We start from the raw sequence: 23,485 nt of genomic DNA, 5'->3' as shown, positions 1-23,485 counted from the left end.
CTTTCTTCTATCAATAAGAACAGCCATAAAATATGTAGAGACGGCAGTCCCTATAAGTATTTCTGCAATTGGTTCCAAGAAGATGAAGCAGAAAACTGAACAAATTTATTTCCAAGTTCAGTTCGGAGTATAGGCAAATAGATTGAAGAAAGTCATCTGTTCCTCCAAATTTGAAATTAAGAGCCCAAAAGCAATGACTCTCAATCACACTTGAACATAATTAGAAGTTTTCGCAAAACATGTACTTCTAGAAGTACTTTTTACTTCTACTTGAGCAATACTATTTTAAAGAGTATATATCATGATTTTAAATCCTAGCTTTTTGCATGTGAATTATGCAAAAAGCATGATTTACGTGATTTGCAGTTCCATAAAAGGTGGAACTGTAATGCTTTGATCTGAATCCCTTGTGATTGTAGCACCACACACTCTTTGTTTACCCCTGTTCTGAGGTGCGTTTTACAGCAACTTGTTTTGCTGTGTTTTTTTTTTAAGTGAATGAGATATTTCATGTCCTGCCCCCCTAACACAATTACAAATTTTGCTGGGCGATTAATTGTCCCAGAAATTATTGTGATAAATGATAATATTGTTATTTTGAGACCATAGCATAAAAATTGTCTAACAATGCAAATACACCTCTCTCAAGGATTTTTATTTTTTTAATTTTCTTATATCTGATTGTCCTTACAGGGGCACTATTATGCATCTTCCAGCCACATATACTGTAAAATCTAAGTAGTTCACCTTACTCACAGCCTTATAGGAGGATCAGTGAATAGTAATGCTTTCATTAACAGAATTTTCACAGAAAGTATTTAACATTACTTGAATATTTGTGTAAGACTAAAGAAACGGAAAATAAATACAAACTCATAATCAAAGGGTCAAATCTAACAGTTCTACTGTAAAAAAATAACTGATATTCCCACAGCATGGACCTATCTTGTCATAACTGTCTTCATAACACACTACTTGCTGTGCTATTTTTCAGACATTAATGTTAACTCATAACTTTCATTATTTTAAGTGTAGGTGTTAAAGAATACAGCAGTGAAATTGAACAGGGTTTGAATTTACACGAAACTCATTAAATGATGGAGTGGAAGAAATTAATAAAAACACCACTAATGAGACAGGAGGTTTTTTTTCTATGTATAGCTGGAGCCAGTGCTGCACATTTTAAGATTATGTCATCAACACCTGAAACTTATCAACCAGTCCTTTTTATGTTCAAATTTATTTCACTTGTTAGCATAATTCAAATTTGACTTGCAGCTCCATTTCAAACTCTAAAGAGACTTTTTGTATCAAACTCTTACCTTTTAATTTGTTGCCGTTTGAAGTCGTGTTGTAAATTAAATGACAGAACTCATAAAATCACTAACATTTACCTCCCTTAGGGCAAAACTGGGAAGTTTAAATACAATAAAATTCCAATTACTAAACAGCAGGATGCATGATGTACCTTGTTATGTCCTCTGACAACTGGGCTGGATCCGGTGGGTAAAATTTCACATTAAAAGTGAAATTATAATTGGCCCCTGAAGAACAAAATCCAGAGTGATTTGGAATAAGTATATAATAATGCAAAGAAGTCAAAACAGAATCTGCAATTTATTTGTATATTTCGCTCACCTTGCACCTGCCTACGAATCTCTTTGGTCAAATCCATCCAAGTCTGTCAGAACAAAAGAAGAATGTATGATGTCTATTAAATCTCCATGAATACAATAATCTCAGGTTCATTTATTCAATACATTTTTATAAGATACTCTTTTGTATGAATGGAGTAGGAAGAAAATGTTAGATTTATGATAAGTGCTCTTACCTTCATAGTGGGGGTCTCCCAGATGGCCAGGCCATAATAGTCTTTTTCCAGAAGGTTAAGGTGATCACATACTTTCATGAACAGCTCCTGGCCTTTGGCATGTTTCTAACATATTTGCAGACATGGAAAGACAATGAAGTTCACACTCACATACATCTAATCTCATTAACAAATTAGATTGTGTGTACTGCAAAGCATTAAGAAGACTTCATCAAGAGAAAGAAATATTTTAAATTTAATCAGAAGAGTTTAAATTTAAACAAAAATTTTGCTCCAATTTTTGCTAGATATGCTTTACTTACCTGGGTGTATATCTGCACTTTGCACTACTTGTTATGAATCACACTGGGACATAAAAGGTCATCCAATTTGTGATGGAAAGGAGAGGATGTAATCTCATTGAGGAGTTTTCAGGTATTTTTGTGCAAATATACTGTATGCTGTCATAGTGTCCCAAGTCAAAAGTAACCAATCAGAGCCAGGAAGAGGGTCTTAATGCAGTCAAACAATGCTGCTCAATGTACTATTGGTGGAGAAAACAACTCTGGAAAACCATTTATCCACCATCATCGGTGGCAATGCTAACAAGCCTTAGTTCTTGAACCATAGCAGAGAACAAGTGGATGGTGGAGCAATGACTGACAGCACTAAGACACTCCTCCTTGCTCTGGTGACTGAGGGGTGTATTTCTGCAAAACATTTTTTTTCACAGATTATTTTCTTATATTAGTCATGACATAATGGTCAGCTTAAGAAATCTGTAAAATATATATATATATATATATATATATATATATATATATATATATATATATATATATATATATATATATACATGTATATATATATATATATATATATATATATATATATATATATATATATATATATATATATTTTTTTTTTTTTTTTTTTTTTTTTAAATAAAAGTTACTGCAGTTTTAAATCTTGGTGTTCTTTAGTAGTAATTATCTAAGTCTACTCAAAATAACTTTTTTTTATTTTTAAAAACTTTTTTTGCATTAAAAACATTTTATTTTTGCTTTTATGTTTTTACGGTTTAGGCACATGACATCATTGGAAATCAGTGCTGCTCACATTCCTAATGCTGTTTGGTGTTCCCTATAATTGAAAAGTCACTGTAGTGAAGGGATGTTAGCTGTTGTACTTTTTACATTTACTTGTTTATATAAGGTTTAGACAACATGTGTTTAGAAATGTCAGAGAACAGCATGACAGCCTTTCTGCACTGAAGTATAACCCAACTAACAGAGATAAAGCATTTTTTACATAGAAAAGTTAAAAATCCTTACATCCAACTCGCACTCAAACAGAGCGTCATCCAGCAGTGTGACTTTGATCTGCAGTGCCTTTGGTCGACGTGGAGCTCTGGGTGTCTTGGCCTCCTCCTCTGTTGTCTTCGCTTTATCTTCCTTGCCCCTTCTTTCAGAACCAAATTCCTTCTCTTTGTCCTCCTCCTTGTCCAGAACCACTGCCTCTCCCTTTTGGTCATTCTTCTCCTCCACCTTTCCAATCATGTCCTCAGTTGCATCTTTCTTTTCAGCCTGAGGAGCCTGACAATTAAATTTTAATGATGGTACCACACTCTGTTCTAAATTCTTTAAGAATTTGTTTGGACAGTAGGCAGCTTTACATTTGTCTTTAGGGGCTGAGTTAAACTAAACTAATGAAGTGTAATAGGTGAACATATAGATACAATTAAGCTTATGGCTAATAAAATGCATACTTCCTCCAAGGAGAATGTTTCTTCTGGAATAAATTATATAAATGGAAGATACAGAAAGCAAGAGGGTCAAATTAATGTTCTACCTTTAAAGAACAATATTTAAAAAATCTGTATTTTAGTCAGTTTCATAAACATCTGGTTTATTTTGGCAGAAACGTATATTGTCACATTTTCTAAAGGATCCAGATAACAATTAATTTAGCTAATAAATCAGAAAAACAGAAATCAATTTAAACTTAAAGTGCTTTATAAGTTTTGTTTTATGAAAGTTAAATGTTTCAGATGAAACAAATTTTATGTTTAGACAAAAAAAAACTATGTAAAAACAAGAAACAAATTTTATCACAGGGAAAAAAGATATCCAAACAAGCTGGTCCTACATAAAAAAGGAAATGACTCCAAAAGCTAATAAGTGGTTGTGCCACCTTGGCAGACACAACTACCATCAACAGTTCACTATTGTGTAACAGACTCATTGCCAGAATTAATACAGTGGTGTATTAATTCTGGCAATACAGTGGTGTATAAATTCTGCCACTGCATGGTTTTAGTATAAGTGAGCAGTTGCCACTCCATGTCAAGGGGAGTCCAGACTTTGACTAGGCTAGGCCAATCCAAAACTCTCTTTTGTTTTTCAGAGATGGATGTTTGCCACACTAAATAAGCTACATAAGTCAGAATTGAATGCCAAATCTTTTCCTTCAGAGTTTTCTGCTAGAGAGCAGAATTCATGGATCTGTCACAAGATCCTGACACAGCTAAGCAGAACCACACCATCACTCTATCATCACCATGTTTGATTAGTGGTCTGATGTTCTTTTTCTGAAATTCTTCACGTGTTTTACTCCACCTACAAAGCGCAAACAAATTCTCCAAAAATTCTAGATTAGTCCTACCAGCCTACAGAATATTCTCTAAAACACCTGTGCTGTTTTATGGAACTGTGAAACCATTAGATCAATTAGTTCTGGCCTTTCAATTTCCCCGTAGATCACATTTTTGTCCAATCTGGTTCTTTTTATTATTGAGTCATGTAACAGTGTTCAACAGAGGTAGGGGAGACATGTCCTGCTTTAAATGTTGTTCTGGGTTCTTTGTGTGACATCCTGAATGAGTTATCAGTATAGGTTCTACCCTGTTCGATATTGTCTGCAAAGTGACAATGAAACCCTCAAATTGTGTTCATAATTTTACAAGGGTAAGGCTGGTTGGAGTAGAACCATTTGATCGAGAAACTAAATCATTATAAAAAATTGTTTTGTTCCTTATATTAAAATTTAAGATCTAAAACATCTGTAAGACAGCAAATGCATTTTTACAGCTTACCTGAACCTCTGCACTGCTGACTGAATGTTGGTCCAAGGCAACCTCTCCCTCTATTTTCAATTCAGGTTCAGGATCAGCAATAGGAGCTTTAGCTTCATCTTCCTCATCCTCTCTCTGTCCTCCTTCACTGTCATACTGTGAACGCCGTTTAAGGAGGGAAGAGAAGAGGCGAGAGAGACCACGGCTGGTAGAATTTTGATTTTGAGGCTGGAGGTTGCCATCCTCATGACAATGCAGCTGAGAATCTTGGCCAGCTTCTTCCTGCTGCTGCTTTGGCTTTTTCTGGTGACTTTCCACTTCATCTGTGGTCATGGCAACAGCTGTTAAATTACATAAAAGTATGAAATTAAAACCAACAATATTTATAAGATAAAACATAAACATACTAAAATTAGTTTACATCACTTTTACAGACATCTTCTAAACTCATGCAGGAATGCTCTAATCTTTCTTTTAAGTCTTAATAATTGACCAAATTAATTAATAATATAAACTTAATAATAAGTTTCGTTTCATGGGTTTTATTTAATCGAAGATTACGGTAATCTTTATTTAATCTATTTTATACCTGACTTTCATTATGATCCTATTACTGAATGTTTGTAGTTTACCTGACAGGCAACTTGTCAACATATTTATAACCTTTAGTTTGCTGTCTGCAATGTCGTTACTACTGTAATTTGTTTGGCGGTTAATTAGGACAAAATACGTTGTTTTGTGGGCTATTTTGTCCCTATACTTTAAAATATCTTAGTTTAATTACACTTTTTTTATTTATTAAACCTTGCTAAATAGATTGGTAACGATACTATGAGGGATTGAAGCTGTGTAATAGTAATATTAGTGTACTGTATAGAATATCCTATCATATCAGGAGCACAGTAACCTGCGCAGTTCGGTGGACACATTGTGGCTGCGCTGCATTTGATAAAGTCTGTCATACAATGTATTAATGTGCAAAAAAGAGTTGCGGTGATTTGTTTGTAGATGTCTGTGTTTAATTTCAATAAAAATCTGTTTTCCCTGTCTGATACCGTTTTATTCTTACAAACACCTCTGTATTTAAAATACTTTTAAAAACGTAGGATATTCGAATAAAAGGATTAGTGCATACATCTATAGCTTTTCATTTTAAATGGGTAGGATATTCAGATAAAGGAAGTGATCTTCTTGTGGTTTCGTCATGTATATAAATTGTTCCAATGCTATGCTAAGCATAACTCTTAAGCTTCCACTTCAGTCCCGTCACTCAAATAATGTTATCCAATATATTTAACATTAACACAACTATAACTATAGTTTTCGGTTTGTAAACATGACGGCAGCAGTTTTTTACGGTGGCCCTGAGGTGCAAACCACTACAACATTAACGAAAACACTACAACATTAACAAAAGCACTACAACATTAACGAAAACGGAAAGGGTATGTCCCAGTCGGAGACCTGAGAAATCGCTGACAGTGCTTTTGAACAGGAAGTTATCGCTTGAACGGGTCGGCCCGTTGTTGCGATACGTTATAGCGTCCTCCATATTGAAAGTGGCTTATCTACCAGCAAGCTAATACAAGTAAATGGACCGAACTTCGTAAAGTGCCATTCTGAAAAATATTTCAAGTTAATGAATGCCAGTGACACAATCCTATACATTATTATATAGGAATGGGGAAAAAAAGCAAAGGACAACGTTTCAAACTTTTTGATGTGATTATTTCATTGTTTTGGGGCACAATAATTACATTTGATACAGCTGATTCTGATAAATCGTTTTTATTGATGGACACACACACATACATTTACAATGATGTATTCATGAACATATTAACACAATTCCATAATTCAATGTGCATTTGCTATTTCAAGATATGAATTAAAAAACATAACGTAAAGGCAGTGGGTCCACTTTGTACAGTAAAACCGTTGAAACTAGTCCACACAGCAGGTTTTCTCCACTGCCACTTTCAAGATGGCGGTGACGTAGGTAGGACTCAGCGAATACGTATTCATGCCTATTGTCCAATCAGCGATTTCTCAGGTCTCCAAATGGGACATACCCTTTCCGTTTTCATTAATGTTGTAGTGCTTTTGTTGATGTTGTAGTGTTTTCGTTATACGTTAATGTTGTAGTGGTTTGCACCTCAGGGCCACCCACCGTAAGTTTTAGATGTGTAGCACCGACAGATAGACTTAGCTATCTATCCGTGATACGGTAGGAAAATCTGACGCGGTAGCACTGATAGTCAGAACACCTGTTTACAAAGACTCGAGGTGGCGGTGCACGAGGTGCTGCGACACGCTGCGTGAGCTGGGGGTTTCGGCGCGTGCCGCTATGTGTCCGCTTCAACGTGCACTGCTGCATACCTGGTTCAACACATCAACAATAAACCTAGCTTCAGCAGTTGCTAGCTGCTCCAGGCTCTGAGCTGAAATATAGTGTCAAAATTATCCAGATATTATCCAGATAGTGTCAAAATTATCCGATCGCTATCCGTGGTGCTGAACTGCTTTGAGTTTGTGTTGTTTCATCATTAGTGACCACGGAACCTGATGTTTCTGTTGTTCTCTTGGTTTGCTATACTTTATGTCTGTTTTATGGACTTCAGAGTCGCTGTCTGTGGTGGTGAAGCTTGTAAGCCCTGCTGTTGCAGGCATGTCTATGTTGTAAAGTTATATTATGAGCTTTATTATTTATAAAGGGCCCGGTCATTAGCCCCGGCCCAACGGTGACTTGTTCCGCTAGTGCCGAGAGCGCTGTAATTGTTAAACAATAAAATTAATTCTCAGAACTACAACTTGCGTAATTATTGTGTACACAGTGTACACTGTAAAAAAAAAGTCCGTAAATTTTACAGTGAAAAATGGTAAAATACCAACAGTTTCTGACCGTAATATCCAAAACATTTTAGTAGCGTGGAAAATACATGGAATTACCGTAAGTCAACACTGTAAATAAAGTCCATAAATTTCACAGTTAAAATATTGGAAAATATCAAAAGTTTCTGACCGTAATATAAAGAAGAACAACCTTACCGAAGAAAATACATGGAATTACAATAACTCAATAAAAATATATTTCAAGTGATTTTGACGGTCATGAAATGAAGAAAACACAGAAATCTATTGTAAATATCTAAGTAATTGTAAAATTCATATAAAAAATATGGTAATGTTGCTAGCAGCTAATTAACCTAAAGTTAACGGTATTAATCAGCCAAAATTACAAATTTTGCTGATGTTAATATTAATTATGTAAAACCTTAAACCAGACTGCAAAAATAATTTACAAAGAATAGAATGCTGGTGTGATATTTTGGTTTCTTTTCTTTTTTAATTATTAAATGTATAATGCCTTTCATATATCAAACTGAAATCTCAAAGGGACACCAGGGATGGAACTGGCGATCCACCGATTGTAGGGCAAACTCCTACAGCCGATGCCACCATCATTTATGAGAGGATTTGATTAAATGATGTATTTGGGATTGTTTAATTTTATGTCGCCCATAGATTTGTCATACATTAAGAGAACTGTATGTTAGGCCCTGCTGCTTGGACCAAGCTGAAGTTGGTTTCCAAATGCAGCTTCTAATTCAGGAAATGGCTAAAGGGCATTTCCACCTAATTTTTCACTACGGTCAGCATCTTTAATTTATTCTAGCTAAAAAACAATAACACCTAGACTCTTCAAACCTGGACTGGATTATTCTCAACTAATAGCAGAATATTTAAAACCAAGTGTCGGATTTGTGAAACCTTTATCTGATTTGTGAAACTTCAATAAAGAGCTATTCTAGTGTTATTTAAAAGCATAAAAATGGTGAAATCAACTTTTATTAGTTGAGAATAATCTGGAGAGTTTTTCATTTTGTTATTGTGTTAAACAGCATGGTTTACAGTTAATGGAGTTACTGTTATTTGTCATGTAAACAAAGAATTATCTAGTTTGTATTTCTGCTTGATCCAGCAGCATCTGCAGCAAGATTCTTTTAACTCTGATCCTACAGTTGAGCAATGCCTCAGGATACTGTGGTGTCCTGAACTCACCACAGTATAGTCCCAGTGCACTAGCTAAGGCTGCTAACTAGCAAGTGCTAGATCATGGTGCTGAGAGCCCTGTAGGCCTGGTCCTTATCAGGATGCGGCTAGTCTTTGAAATCAAATTTCTGCTATTTTTGCGCGTTCAGAAGGAGAAGAAGAAGGACAACACATTTCTGAATCACAGGTGAGCTCCTTTCACAGTTTAACTGTGATAAAGAAATGTTTCCCTGTAATTTCTGAGCCACACTGCATTAATTAATTAATGCATTGCAGCTAGACATTTTTGCTGTATGGAACATTTAATGCTAACTTTCCCAGAAGCAACACTTCCATTAATGTTTCTGTAGGAACAACTGTATGGATATATTTAGATGCTTCAAATATTATTTCAGGTCTACTTTAGATTGCGTATATATATATACAATATAAAGTTATTGTTAAGAGCTGTGAAGAGCTCTGGGTAGCAAGCTCAAAAAATACATAGTTGAACATCTATGAAATCCTGACTTGGCACAAAAGAGGAGTATCAACCTGAAATAATAATATTAATTTTAAAAAAAGCGTCCAGTGAAAACGTGTAAGATAACAGTCAAGAGAAAAATAACAACAATAATGGCTAATAGCAATGCTAACAAAAAAGCTGAAAAGGTTCTGCTAACACACATCTACATCTACTGACACCCACAAAATATGGACACCAATACCAAAGGGCCTAAAAATGCCTTAACATCATGGTGCACACCCCCAGTACCACACAAGAAGACATTGGGAGACGAGGTGGTTAGTTCAAATCCATCTAATGCCAAGATTTTAGAAGCAGTTGAAAATCTACAGAAAATGATGCTGAACTTTGGTGAAGAAATTAAACGGAACATGCTCTCCACTGCAAATATAGCTAAAGCGGTGGAGTTTAGCAGCCCCAAAATCCAAGATTGTAAAGCTAGAAACGAAAAGATGGAAAAAGAGATAACACAACTTAAAACCACAAATGCGAACTGACAAAGAAAGCCCAAGCTTTAGAAAGAAAAGCTGAATAATCAGACCACTATAAAAGACGAAGGAAATTTGTATATTAATGGCTTAAAAGTGAAAAAAGATGAAGACACACGACAGAGAGAGCTCAAAATCTGATTCGCTGAGGATCTCACCAAAGAAGATTGGGAAGCACGACTGGCTGTGTGGCCCAAAGCAAGCACGGAAAGCTGGGATAAAGGTGGCGTTTAAAGATTCATACGCATTTATCAATGGAAAACGAATTACTTTTCCGGGTTCAGGTAATTTTGTAATTTTAAGAGTTTTGTTACCTACACTTCAATTTCTTCTCAGGTACTTGTGCATATGTATTAATTAGTTTTATTTTGTAACCAGGTTGCTGTGTATCGCAAACTTCTGCCCAGGTCCCTCTTGAAAATGAGATCTAGATCTCAACAGGGTTTAACTGCTTAAATAAAGGAAATTTAAAAAAAAAAAGAAATAAAAAAGCCCATCCAAGTACTGTTCAGATGTTTTTCTTTTTTTATTATTATTCATTTTCTATGTTTAACTTGATAAGTGAACTTTCACTGTTAATAATAAGTGAACTTTGTGAATTCATTTTCTATGTTGAACTTGATAAGTGAACTTTTCACAGTTAATGCAAGAGGCTTGAGAGACTTAACTAAAAGGAAAAGTTTACATTTGTTCTGTAACATAATATTACAGGAAGCTCATTCAAAGCATGAAGACAGCAACTTTTAGTCTAAATCACAGGTGTCAAACTCCAGTCCTGGAGGGCCACTGCCCTATAACTTTTAGATATGCCTCTGCTGCACCACACCTGAACAGAATAATTAGGTCATTAAGGCTCTGGAGAACTGATCTACACAAGAAGGAGGAAATGAAACCATTTCAATCCAGTGTTTTGTACCTGTGGCACATCTAAAAACTGCAGGATACCAGCATTGAGGACTGGAGTTTGACACACCAGGTCTAAACAATGGGGAGATTAAGCTTATTTTTGTCATGACTCCTTAAGATCAGCAGGGGTCGCTATTCTTCTAAATAGCAAAATTAACTTCCAGGGTCAGATAATTTAAAGTAAAATGGATGAAAATGGTCACTGGTTATTCCTCACTGTCTGTTCGGATAGCATCCTACTTATTTTGTTTATATATTTATATATGGTTACAATAATCTAAACCAGAACAAATTATTGCTAGAGAAACAAATTATTTTGTTCTTGTTTATGTATGCACGTTTTCGCTGTCCTACTGATTTGCTTGTTTTCTTATTTTTGAAAATCTGTTTGAAATAAATAAATAAAATCAAAGTTATGGATCAGATGTTGATCTAAGTATGGATCTAGATTATAAAACTAGAAATGAATTATTGCTCTGTGATTTAATTACAAATTTGGTCAGAATTGTTCAACACAGAAGAAAAATAGTGATATTTTCAAGCTCTACTTTGCACATTTGTATTTCTAGCTGCATGTTGGTTTGCATTAAGAGTTCTGACACTGAGTTTAAGCTCTAAAAGCGGCTTTAAAATTAATCTGGCAGTGTGTGGGATTAAAGGCTGTTGTGTGCAGATGTGGAGGCTAGATGAAGCCGGCTGTCTCATAGTCTGTACTTTGTGATTCACCAGGTTTGTACCTCTCCTTCCCTTCAACCTTTCTAGGCACTACGTACTGAAGTACTAAGTTCTAAAACGTTCTAAACCAAGTACTTGTGTTTAGAAAGGCCAGTGAAGGTCACCGTTTACTACACCTCAAGACACAAGTTGTTCACAACAGGCAATTTGCATTCAGTGTATTGACTAACTTAATTTTTAACCTTTAAGGTCTGATTAGGTTCAATTTTTTATTTTTTTTATTTTGTGTTTCTTTAGCTAATCTTTGTCCAAACAATCATCATTAAGCAAAGCAGTGCTGTTGTTGTGTTGGATACTACTTCGCTAGATTACTCAAGGTTTTCTTACCAGGATTCAGGCTTCAGCATTCAGTTTACTGTGTGTATTTCTTACACAAAGAAAAACTGTGATTCTACCAGATGTGCATATACATGTTGTAAAAAATCTGAAATAAACAGTTTCTGCAATGAAAGTAAAATAAGGTAAACTGCATGAAATGAATATGCTTGCCAAATAACTACTATGTTATTAGTAGTTAATACAGTTATTTGCAACCATTAGGAAAATGGTTGGCTTCCATTTTCTTAAAAGTTCTGCATTCCATGCATGGATAAACTTATTTTTAAAGGAATATATATTTTTAAAATATATTATTTTTATTAAATATATTTAAAAACCATCTAGTGTCAATATGATTGATAAATAGCCGAATGACAATATCCTCTACAATAAATTCACATTTCTTAGCCTTCTATTTCTCATTTGTGTTTCCAGTAGTCGATGACTCTTGAACACTATTAGGTGTGGGTATTTACTGCAGGGAGATTTCATCCAACAGACTCCAGGACTTACTGGCATACAAATTCCAATTTGCAATAAAATAGCCAACAATTGTGCTCTAATAATAATAATAATAATAATAATAATAATCATTATTGTCATTATAGAAACCATGCAATAAAATTACATGGTTTATAACGAAATTGGACAGACTGTAGACAGTCCTTCGAAAAAACAGATACCGTGATGATTATTTAGTCACAGAGTCCTGCTGTCAAATCATTTTTGTTTCCAAAGCTTCATCTTCATTCATCTTCTTTTTCTCAACATAGCAAACCTGCCGCTACCCAGCCACACCCCCAAGATCATAATGTTGCATAGCGCTTTGGAATATGATGTCACTGTTGTGGATATAGTCTTTGGCGCAGTGGGTGGTGGGATAAGACTGCCATCTTGAAGGCCATAAACATAACAGACGAAAACCAAACTTTCCCGGAGATTTTTAAAAAATCTAAGTAAGCTAAAATAATTTAGCAATGGTACGAAGTTGTTGTGTTGTTGGATGTAATGTGGTGGTGATGGCAATAGCGCTAGGATCGGTGGATCGCTGGTTCAATTCCCGATCTGCCCGCCCTTGTTGTTTGATCCCTGGGGAAGACACTTCACCCACCTTACTTGTCTGCTGACCATCTGACCGACAAAAAATTGCAGCTTCGCTTCTGTCAGCCTACCCAAGGGCAGCTGTAGCTACAATCCATCAGATAGATAGACAGACTGATATCATGTCATGACTATGTTGTAACATGGTTGATCAGAAGGCTATTAGAGATCAGTAGCACACTGCTGGCGGATGTTCAGTGTAACACAGAGCAGAAAGCTGAGATTGACGTTTCTCCCTTCTCCAGTGGGTGGCGCAGGTTGCTACAGTCGATAGTGGCCACACTGGCACACCTGCTAGAAGGAAACAAACGCACCCAGTACAATATTTCATTCTATTGGCTGAGAGGTTGCCAGGCCACGGTGCATTTTTGTTCCAAAAGCAAGCAGAAAATGTTTCGTAAGCAAGCAGAGAGTTCTGCAAGTGGAGATTTGCGCCGAGCAGAGACAAGCTCTGAGTGCAATACGTTTTGAGTACAAGCATTAAAAGTTTTGAGAAGAAAGACATGAAGTCCTGCTTTCAGACTGAAAATGTGTGCTCTCGAATCATGGCTGAAAAATTCCCACATCATAGTTCCTGCTAAGTTCATAGAAGTGGGTCAACCTAGTTTAGGTCGGGTTTATATTTTAGCATAGTCCGAGTTTTCACAGAGGGGACATCAGGGTTATTCCATTATTGTGAAATAAACTGATTAAATGTTCTAGTGTTTTACAATAGCAATACTGATCTGTGTTCTGATCAGGGGTTGCATTTATTTTGAAAATCCTTTAACTGTATTGTCTCGGTTACGTCTTGCGCACCAACATTGAGCCCACAAGCAGCAAAATGAGTAAGAAACATTTTGGAAAGTTTCTTTGCGAAGGGGAAAACCCCAGAGAAGAGACATGAGAGTGGCTTTATCCCAGTAGGTTATTCCCACATTCCAAGCCAGCTCTGCATAATATGCGGCGACCGGCTCGGTAATGAAGCAATGAAGCCTTCAAACTGCTTCGCCACTTCAAGAGACCAAGCACCCTCTGCATAAGCATTTGGGTGTCATTGTGTGAGGATTTGTGTTTTCTGTGTGTTTATTTATGTTACTGTGTTCAGTTGAGTCTCTGTGTTGTCCCGTCTACACCTTGATTGCTCCCAGCTGTGTCTTTTGTTCCCTGATTACCCCCTGTGTATATAAATCCACCCGAGTCTCTTGTTCCTTGTCGGGTCCTTGTCTATTCTGTCGTGTCGTGTCATTGTCTTTGTCTACTACCAGACAAAAAATGACAAAAGGTGAGCAAAGGCTAGGTGCTCAACCAGAGATTGAGATTGCTCACCTGTGCTGCATGGATTTTGTAATCTTTGTCATATTAAACCATCATCAACAGCTCAGCAACCTGGGTCTACAGTGTCTACCTCACCACCTCTCATCCGCACTTTAACACATTGTCTCTCATCACTTCCAGATGGAACAGTCTTGTTGCAGAGAAACAAGCTCAGGGCCCCATTGATTTGTCATTATTGTGAGTTAAAATTTTGATGAAAATAAAATGTTAGTTTTTGTGGCGCATCTGTATCTTATTTTGAAAAGATGTGTAAACGTTGCCATAACGACCAGAGTCAGAGAGCGTTAGGGCAGTGAACGAGATGAGAGGAGCTTCTGAGTCTTAAGTCTGGTTCACACAGCATGATTTGAGAATTGTAGGCAGATTTTCTTAACCTCTGTCACCACACGAGCCAATAAAAGTACAACAGGTTCGATCGGTTCGTGCATCCGACAGGAGCAGCTTTTGTACACATGAACCGATTTCACTCACGAACATCCCGGTTCCTGAAAATAATCTCGTAAAACATCCTCCATACCAAACGTGAATTTAGAGTAAACAACCACAGATGATGATGTAGAAGCAGTAGAGATAGTTTGTGGACTCGATTTAAAAGACCCAACAAAAAGAAAAGGCATTGGATAAAAGACGGTGGGAGCAGCCGCTCTATTTGCTGCACTATGGTATGGAGGTGAGATGATTTTTTGTAGTTAACATTTTTCTTACACTGTGTTTAGACTGTTTTCTGTTCTGTCGTTTCATTTAGTGTCTCCAATTAATTATATGATTATATATTTACTGTTTTGAAGTTTACATTGAAAACAATGACTACAAAATAATAGATAAGTACACTAATTTTAAAATCTTGCCTTGTAAACCAGGCTTTTGTACAAAATAATGTTTTTTCGAGTCACAGCTGTATCGTGACTAGTGTCAGGGCCAATCCCTGGTTGAATGAATAAACTTATTGTTATAACTGTCAGCTTAATGATAGCTGAAAAGTTACAGGGTTTATCAACTGCGTTAGCAATTTTGCTCCAGTTCCTCTCCTTATCATTTTTGTTGATATTCCTTGTATGAAATGTTGAATAAACATTCATGTTGTTTCGACATATCATCTCTGATGTCCACCGGACTCTCAATTGTGTCATATCAGCTGTTTGGGATTCCTCTCCGTGCTTATGTCACTGCGCTTTCTGATTGGCTACCTGTCACATTCAACAGTGTTCGCACCCAGTCAGGGAAAACCACACACACTATAAAAGAGCCAAAAAAATCCAACATGATGAATATGTCTGATTTTAGATCGGAGCAGTCCTGACGTTCTACTGACTGGGCCTGATCAGTCGTAACTCATCACACAGGCAGGATGATCGGTTCCGATTATCGTAAGTGATAATCTTAGAACTCAGAACGTTCTAAAATTGTTGTAAGGGGAACATTGGGGCCAAAAATTTTAAATTGTGCCACATGAACTAGGCATTAGAGGCCACACCAACATTCAGAAGCCTTGTCTAACGTACCCTCAGAACGTTATAGCATCGTTTAAGATTTGCAATCATGCAGCACTGCATGATTGCGCAGTGTGAAGGAAAGAGGAGATAAGCTACGCACACAGGCTGTGAAGTGAGATGCAGGTCTGTTGTGGCTACTCTTGCATCATAACAAGAGTAGCCAGAGTAGTTGCCAAACTACCAGCCAGAGTAGTTTGGCAACTACTCTGGCAAAAATGCCAGAGTACTGTTTCAGGAGGAGGTTTTCGACTCACTCAAAATAAAAAGCACTCGCGGAGAGTTTTCTGGTTTCAAAAAGAGTATTTTTTTTACTTACAAAAATAACAGAAATATTCTCCGAGTTTACTTCATACAAACAATTTTAATATAAACGTTAATTTTATAGTAGAAAAACTGTTTCACTCCTCACTCCTTCACCAAACAATCAGATCAATCACAGCAGCTGCTTCTGCTTGTTAATTAATTTTAATTGCAAAATATACTTCAAGCTTAAAAACATACTGTAGTACTGTAATGTACTGAATGTTTTGTTCTTTGTGTGGGAAATGTCTGAGCGTCTTTTGGTGTTGAATCCTAAAACATACAGCGGCGTTGTTGGCTGTTTTTGTCCTGCTTTTTTGGCGCTTCTCTTTGCACAACCTCTGAATCTACAAATTATGGATCTGGTGAACTGGTCTCTCAATGCAATTGATAACATTTTCTCAACAAGACTGGGCAAAGGACAGCCTGGCAGGATACATCCTGGATTTATTTGGATTCATGATAACAGGATCTCTGGACTTGGCATGTCAACAAATTTGTGATGAATTGGGCCGACTAGCGAACAGACTGACGTGCTATGGGCGCAAGTTAGATGCGATTCTTGCCGAGATTCACAGATCGGCTGTGGACCCTAAAACTCAATAATGGGATGGAACCAATCTTGGAGAAATTGCTAGTTTTGGTCCAGCGGGAACAGCCACACTAAATTTGATGATTGGAATCAAAAGAGATGTACCGGTGAGACTGTAGGGAAGACTGAAATTTAAAATCTACCCAACCTAAAGCATATTGTGTGCATCTGAACTGGCTCCCCTGTGTCAGCTTTGGCTGGCTGGCTAGCTCAAATCTCCTGGAAGATATCTAAACAAAGACACTCCTTCCCATCTCCTCTCCCTTTCTGAAGACATAAGTGCAATTGTCAAGCACTTGCTCTTAGATAATACCACAGTATCAGAGACTGTGCCTCGATTGACTTATTGCAAACACATCTCGTGACCACAGTTACACACTCCCTAACCACACTGCCTTTTGCTGGCTCATGTTTGCATGTTGCTGTCTAAATGCTGCTACATGTGCCTATTTTTTCTGATATGTAATTTATTTGCCCTGTCTGTCTGTTTAGTTTATTGCTTTTAGAAATTGTGGAGTACTCATTATCTTAGACCAAAATTTAACTACTTTTATAAACTATGAAGTACTTATTACTTTAGACCAACATTTAGCTTTATACTTCTAATATTGGAGCAAGACCTAAAGAACTCCTATTAGTTTACAAATCTAGAACAAACTAAGAAAGTACCATATACTTAACAACCCAGAACAAGAATCAAACATGGAAAACCAACATTTAGCTTTATATTGTACAAATCTAGAACTCAACCCAGAACAACTGGAACAAACATTTAGTTTTATACTAAAAAACTAATCTTACCAAACATGGAGAGCCATCATCTAGTTTTATCAGAACAAGAATCCAGATCAACTAGTTTAGAAATTATGGACTACTTATTGTTATTAAATATGGGGAACCAATATGTAGTTTAATACTTTTACCTTTTTGTTTTTCTTTTGGTTTGCTTTGTTTGTATTTCATTCTAATTCATGTAAAGCAGTTTGAACTGCCTTGTTGCTGAAAATGTGCTGAATAAAATGACTTTACCTCGCTATGGTAACAAGTCTGCGTGTAACATCCTACACAGAGAGCGATAAAAAAGTGGTTTCGAGTTGTTCTTGAATGTTTTTCTGTGCTGTTTCTCCCTTTGTTTTGGCACACTGCACTAAATTATTCACACCTAAATCTCCAGGCTTCATTTAGTTAACAGAATTGTTCTACTGCGGCAGCGCAGGTATGGATGGCATGTAAAAGAATAGTCTGTTTGCCCTCTAGTGTTGTGCGCATGCTTGAAACTTCCACATATAATCAATAACATCAAGGGGTACATAGCAAAATAATTTGCCACTCTTTACTGCCATGGCCACTTTGCCCGAATACCCATCCAGTTTGGACCCACAATGAATCATGGAATAGTGTAGGCCATGAAGGATACACCTGACCCATCCTTTAAATCTGGGGAAAAGAAGGATGTATTAGTCGGCTGCATTTGGAGGACTCTTCGAATTTGGACAGGCCTTGTTGCCGCACTATGATATAACCCGCCTACAAATCCGGCCTCCGAAGGATGCAACCCCTGAGTTCGGACAAGGCTGTAAACACCGGAATATAGTTTGTTTTGATCTGCGGCCTTCAAAGACTTCTTCTGAAGCGTCGCTAGCCCATGTTTGCATGTCTACTTGTACAAGCTAGAAATTTCACATGAAAGAATTACACTGTTCTCTTGTTGGGATGAGTACAAGCGACTGTCTCCTCACCGCGCAAACTCCATAGAAATGAATGGAATGCAGTGCTGTCTCCCGTCACCATGTGACATCTTCAGTTACCTGCTGGGCTCCTGGTCTCCAAACACATAAAGCCCTCTTGCAATTTCTTTCAAAAGAAGGCATTCTTTTGAAAGAAGGTCTGCTTCTGAAACATCACGTTAGTAAAAGAAGAAAACACAATGGCATTACCAATTAGTAATGGTAGGACTTTGGTAAGAGGGTATCTTAGTGTGTACAAACAACAAGTATATTGGTTTATCGTACTAGTCTTTAAATGTGAACCACATTAAGGAGACCTCGATATTTCAGCTCGTTTCAGCTCGATTATTAGATGTTCTACTCTTAGAAAAAAAGGTGCATAATGGATAGTGAAAAACAATTTGGGGAAGTTCTGCTCAATCTATATCAAAATACCAAACTATGTATTACAATTCTGACTTATGAGACAGTTAGCAAACACTAGCAAACTTAAAAGGACTGAAACAATAAGGTTATCGCTCCACTTTACTAGGCTTATAGAAAGCTATTCAACTTTACAAAAAAGTGGACCAGAAATGAATTTTTTTTTTTACCTTCTTTCTGTTAATATAACATGTTATATATTGGCTCCCATTGGCTCCTGGTAGTTTGCAATTTTGGTGAAGATTTCTTCACCAAAATTAGACAATGGGATTTTGTTTGCATTACACAATTGTCTGTACAGTATTAAATAAAGGTACAACAGACTGCATCTGCTTTAGACAATGTGTAAAGATCATAGTTTTAAAGCAGGGGTGTCCAAAGTGTGGCCCGGGTGTCATTTGTCACCATTGAAACAATTTTGGGCGGCTCTTCATCACAACTTAAGACCAGCTTAAACTTGGTTTTCCAGGCAGTTGATGCAGATTCACATTTAAAAACAAAATTAAGGTGCAATTCTCACAGGTCAAAGGCCTTTCAAAAATGTTAAAGGAGGTTTAACATCCATACCTTGTGGATCCATACCATACTTTGTGTTCCAACAATGGAACACAAAGTATTCATCCAGGTTTTTGCTTTAAATTTAATTTAATATAATAGTAAAAGGGACAACATATATCCTGTGATTTTTACTAAACTACTGACCTGGACAAAATCAAACAAGAGTGAGCAATAACACATAAGTAGATAAAACATAATCAACCTGAAATATTTATCAAATGGCTTGTTATTGATTTTAAATCTGACCAGACCTTTTTAATGTTGTAAATCTACAATGATTTACAGAAATATGACTTACTTATACCATTAAAATATTGTGAGTTCAGTTTATATTTGAACAGGTAAAGACAAAAAAGTAAGTTTTGCAATTATATTTAAAAAACACAAAAAATTATGTGGCCAGTGCCATACTTTCCACCTGACATTTTTAGCCCCAATGCCAGGAAGTTTAGACACTTTTGTTCTAACGACACAAGGATGATAAAGGTGAAATAAAGGCTATAGGATTTGGGGAAAACATTAACAACAATCACAATAACAGGCAAATAAAATAACATTAAAATCAATTTAAATTAAAATGGTATTAGTATTTAAACAACTTTTCTTAATGACTTTACCTTGTAAAACGTACTGTATTAGACAACAAGATATAGACACACAGAGCCTGAATGCATTTGAATATAATTTAAACGTAAAACTTACCACAACACATACTGTAACTATAATATGCAGCTTTGGTGATCAGGCAATTGTGTGATTGTATCTGGGTCTAAAATCTCATCCATGAAGATGTATACATTATTGTTTAAATCCCAAACTTAACAAATCAATGACAAAAGAAATGGATGACAGGATAAACTACTCTATACTATATATATATATATATATATATATATATGTCACAACACTACCATTCGAAGAGACTAGAATGAACTTTCAGCAGAGACACTGCTGCTGGATTCACCCAATCACGTCTCCATGATTAATCTGTGCTGGAAAAAGACATCATATTGCGCCGATGTATAACGGCTTCACTACAATATCTACTGTAACAGCCATGTAAATGTGCAGACTGCTGTTGCACAGTGCGGCCTGGGCAAAACATCTTTGCAATGATGGCTAAGAAATAAAAATGGCAACAATTCAACACGTCATACGTTTTTATGACACTTCTGTTTCACTAATTTAAGGCAACATTCATATAACTGCGATAAGCCATATAGCTATAAATCACCGCTTTGTTGGACGTTCAGTCTAGCAAATAAAAATAGATTTTTCTGGATAAGTCCAGCGTTTATGCTGGGACAGTTGGGATAGCTACCTGTCTGCAAATGGCGCTGAATGTAATAATGTCAACAACTCACCGTCTTTGTTAGGATCATCCAGTAGAATGCAAAAAAATAAAAAATAATAAAAATCGGATCTTCACCCCTTAAAGTCCTTTTCAGCACCAGACAGTAGAGATGAAGAGTTAATACTGCAATGGCAGAAAACGAGCGGCTTTAACAAAGCGTTTGGGTATCAGGCGCGTCCCGTGTATGTATGTATTCAATTTTCCCTCAGTGTTGTCTGACAGGAAAGGATTTCAAGTTTACTGTGATGATGGTGCGTAGGCAACCTTCTGATGGCATGTAGGAAGCAGTGTAGCATGTGTTCGTCACTGGAGCCGGGGAGAAGGAAGCACCAGACACCTACATTGTAACTCAAAATACAGACTACAATGTAAGCAGAGAATGATATTATGAACCAGCCTGTAAGACATTACGCAGGGCAACCTCGACATTTGTCCCCCATTTTTATTGAAAGGACTTTAATAACAGAAATGCATATGTGAAAGCATCCAATGTGAGCTGTGCAGGAAGTACCCCGCTCCAATCATAACTGTAAGAGCTCATATCCAACGAAGATCTATCATCTGTATCCAACGGCCCCAGTGCTAAATATGAAATTATTTTCATTCAATTTCACTTAAGGAGGAAAGAATGTGCTGTAAAATAACAAGTGTATCTAAATGCACCACGAAAGAATGTATAAATCAAGAAATCAGTGTTTTTTGAATGTTGTGTAATCAGTTGTGGCGGTTTCTTTCTGATGTAATAGGATGTTTTGTTCTCATGGATGTCCCTGGGACTGCCACATGAGTTATATAACAGAGTGGATAAGGCTAACTTTCAAAGAACATCCCGTTTTATGAAGAGATCATTTGGGGATAAAAAGGGTTGCGAGATTATTTTTAAAGAAATTTTGTATTCCCAAAAAATAAATTAAATAAATAGCATGGCTAACAGGCCGTTAAAAGTCATGAACCTCATGTCTACTTTCTGGTGCTTCTGGACAAATTCCCTGCTGCAAAGTAACATGAATGAAATGTGCAGCGATCAGTAGTTACATTCAATCAGAATATTTACTTGAGTAACCTTGTTGTGACGTGAGCGGTGTCAAAAACTTAAATTGTGAAACACTATGACCAGTAATGCCACCTGGGGGCTATAGCCGCAGGACAATTCAGCTTCTCAATATTTTAAAAAAGGGATGCGCGAAGTCAGGACAATACAGAGGTGGATTTTTTTTATTATTATTTTCACAAGTTTAAAAATAACCGTACAACAATAGAATATATGCGTAAAAGACAAATTACAGACTGCACCAACACAGTGTGTATATATATATATATACACAGTACAGACCAAAAGTTTGGACACACCTTCTCATTGAATTCAATGACAAAGTGTGTCCAAACTTTTGGTCTGTATTGAGTACAGACCAAAAGTTTGGACACATAGTTGTATCCAAACTTTTGGTCTGTACTGTATATATATACAGTGTATCACAAAAGTGAGTACACCCCTCACATTTCTGCAGATATTTAAGTTTACCTTTTCATGGGACAACACTGACAAAATGACACTTTGATACAATGAAAAGTAGTCTGTGTGCAGCTTATATAACAGTGTAAATTTATTCTTCCCGCAAAATAACTCTATATACAGCCATTAATGTCTAAACTACCAACAACAAAAGTGAGTACACTCCTTAGTGAAAGTTCCTGAAGTGTCAATATTTTGTGTGGCCAGCATTATTTACCAAAACTGCCTTAACTCTCTTGGGCATGAAGTTCACCAGAGCTTCACAGGTTGCCATTGGAATGCTTTTCCACTCCTCCATGATTACGTCACAGAGCTGCTGGATATATGTATTTGTACTGTATATCGATATGTATCGATGGAAGAATGTTCCTCCTGTCTGTACGATGCCAGTAAAATGATTAAAAAACATTTAATATATAAGTTGATTTACATAATTTTGCTTATTTATATAATGTACAGTGTTTTTTGCCACCAACTGTGTGTGTGTGTAACGTGATTCGTGTGCAGAGGAGTGATCACAATCGCCAGAGAACTGATTCAAGGTGAGGCAGGCGCTCATGATTCCAGACATTGGTCTTGTGACTCCACATCTGCAGAGTGAGAGACAGTGAGCAAGCAATACAGTAAATAAGTAAAGTGCAGCGATATATTTATTGTTTTATCCTCTCTTCCGTTGTCAACATGGAGTACTACATTATTTCAGCTAAACAGTTTTCTAAAGTGGATTTTCAATTGAAGCAGGAAATGATACTAAAGGAAGACCAACACCAACACAGAAGGGTACCACTCTTCTCAAAAAGAGTCATATACAAGAAAAGACTGGCTTTATGGATGTCCTGCTAGAAACGGCCTTTTCTGCTTTCCTTGCATTCGTTTCTCAATGTGTGGCTCTGTATGGAGTGCCACATGTCGATCTGATTTCTATGTCATTATATCAAAAACACAATTTCATTATGAAGTGATTTGTTTTTACAATAACATATATTTGATGATGCATGTAGAAATCTTTATTTTATGTACAAAAAGAAAACAAATGCCCTTCGGGCCCCCCTGGTGGCCGCCGTAGGTCATGCACGCTTCGCTAGTGCGTATCCAAACGTCCAAAGCTCCGGTAGAAGATAAGTAAGAAAAACAATGTCTCAAAAAATGACTTATCCTTCAGGGAGAAAGAAAAGAGGAAGAATAGAAAAAAAACAAGATAAAGGTATGTTTTATTATG

The 23,485-nt window shown here is 36.6% G+C and overlaps 1 protein-coding gene across 9 annotated transcripts in view; it reads right to left on the bottom strand.

Moving 5' to 3' along the window:
* Window positions 1-20,972, bottom strand: part of epb41a (erythrocyte membrane protein band 4.1a) — a 64,933-nt gene extending 43,961 nt beyond the window's left edge. For 5 of the 9 annotated variants that reach the window (XM_028036118.1, XM_028036119.1, XM_028036122.1 and 2 more), the window contains exons 1-6: window positions 20,764-20,966; window positions 4,905-5,224; window positions 3,145-3,405; window positions 1,832-1,936; window positions 1,639-1,681; window positions 1,469-1,544 (exon numbers count right to left, since the gene is read on the bottom strand). In XM_028036118.1, coding sequence (XP_027891919.1) covers window positions 1,469-1,544; window positions 1,639-1,681; window positions 1,832-1,936; window positions 3,145-3,405; window positions 4,905-5,216 — 797 coding nt within the window. In that variant the 5' untranslated portion in view covers window positions 5,217-5,224; window positions 20,764-20,966. Of the gene's footprint in view, window positions 1-1,468; window positions 1,545-1,638; window positions 1,682-1,831; window positions 1,937-3,144; window positions 3,406-4,904; window positions 5,225-20,763 lie in introns of all 9 variants that reach the window. The other 4 variants (XM_028036121.1, XM_028036120.1, XR_003597876.1 and 1 more) reach the window with 3 other exon arrangements.
* Window positions 20,973-23,485: the final 2,513 nt, after the last annotated feature.

The sequence above is a fragment of the Xiphophorus couchianus genome, chromosome 13 (assembly GCF_001444195.1).
Source record: "Xiphophorus couchianus chromosome 13, X_couchianus-1.0, whole genome shotgun sequence".
Taxonomy (NCBI): domain Eukaryota; kingdom Metazoa; phylum Chordata; class Actinopteri; order Cyprinodontiformes; family Poeciliidae; genus Xiphophorus; species Xiphophorus couchianus.
Note: the sequence above shows the minus strand (reverse complement) of the source record. Positions and strands in the feature narration are given on the sequence as shown.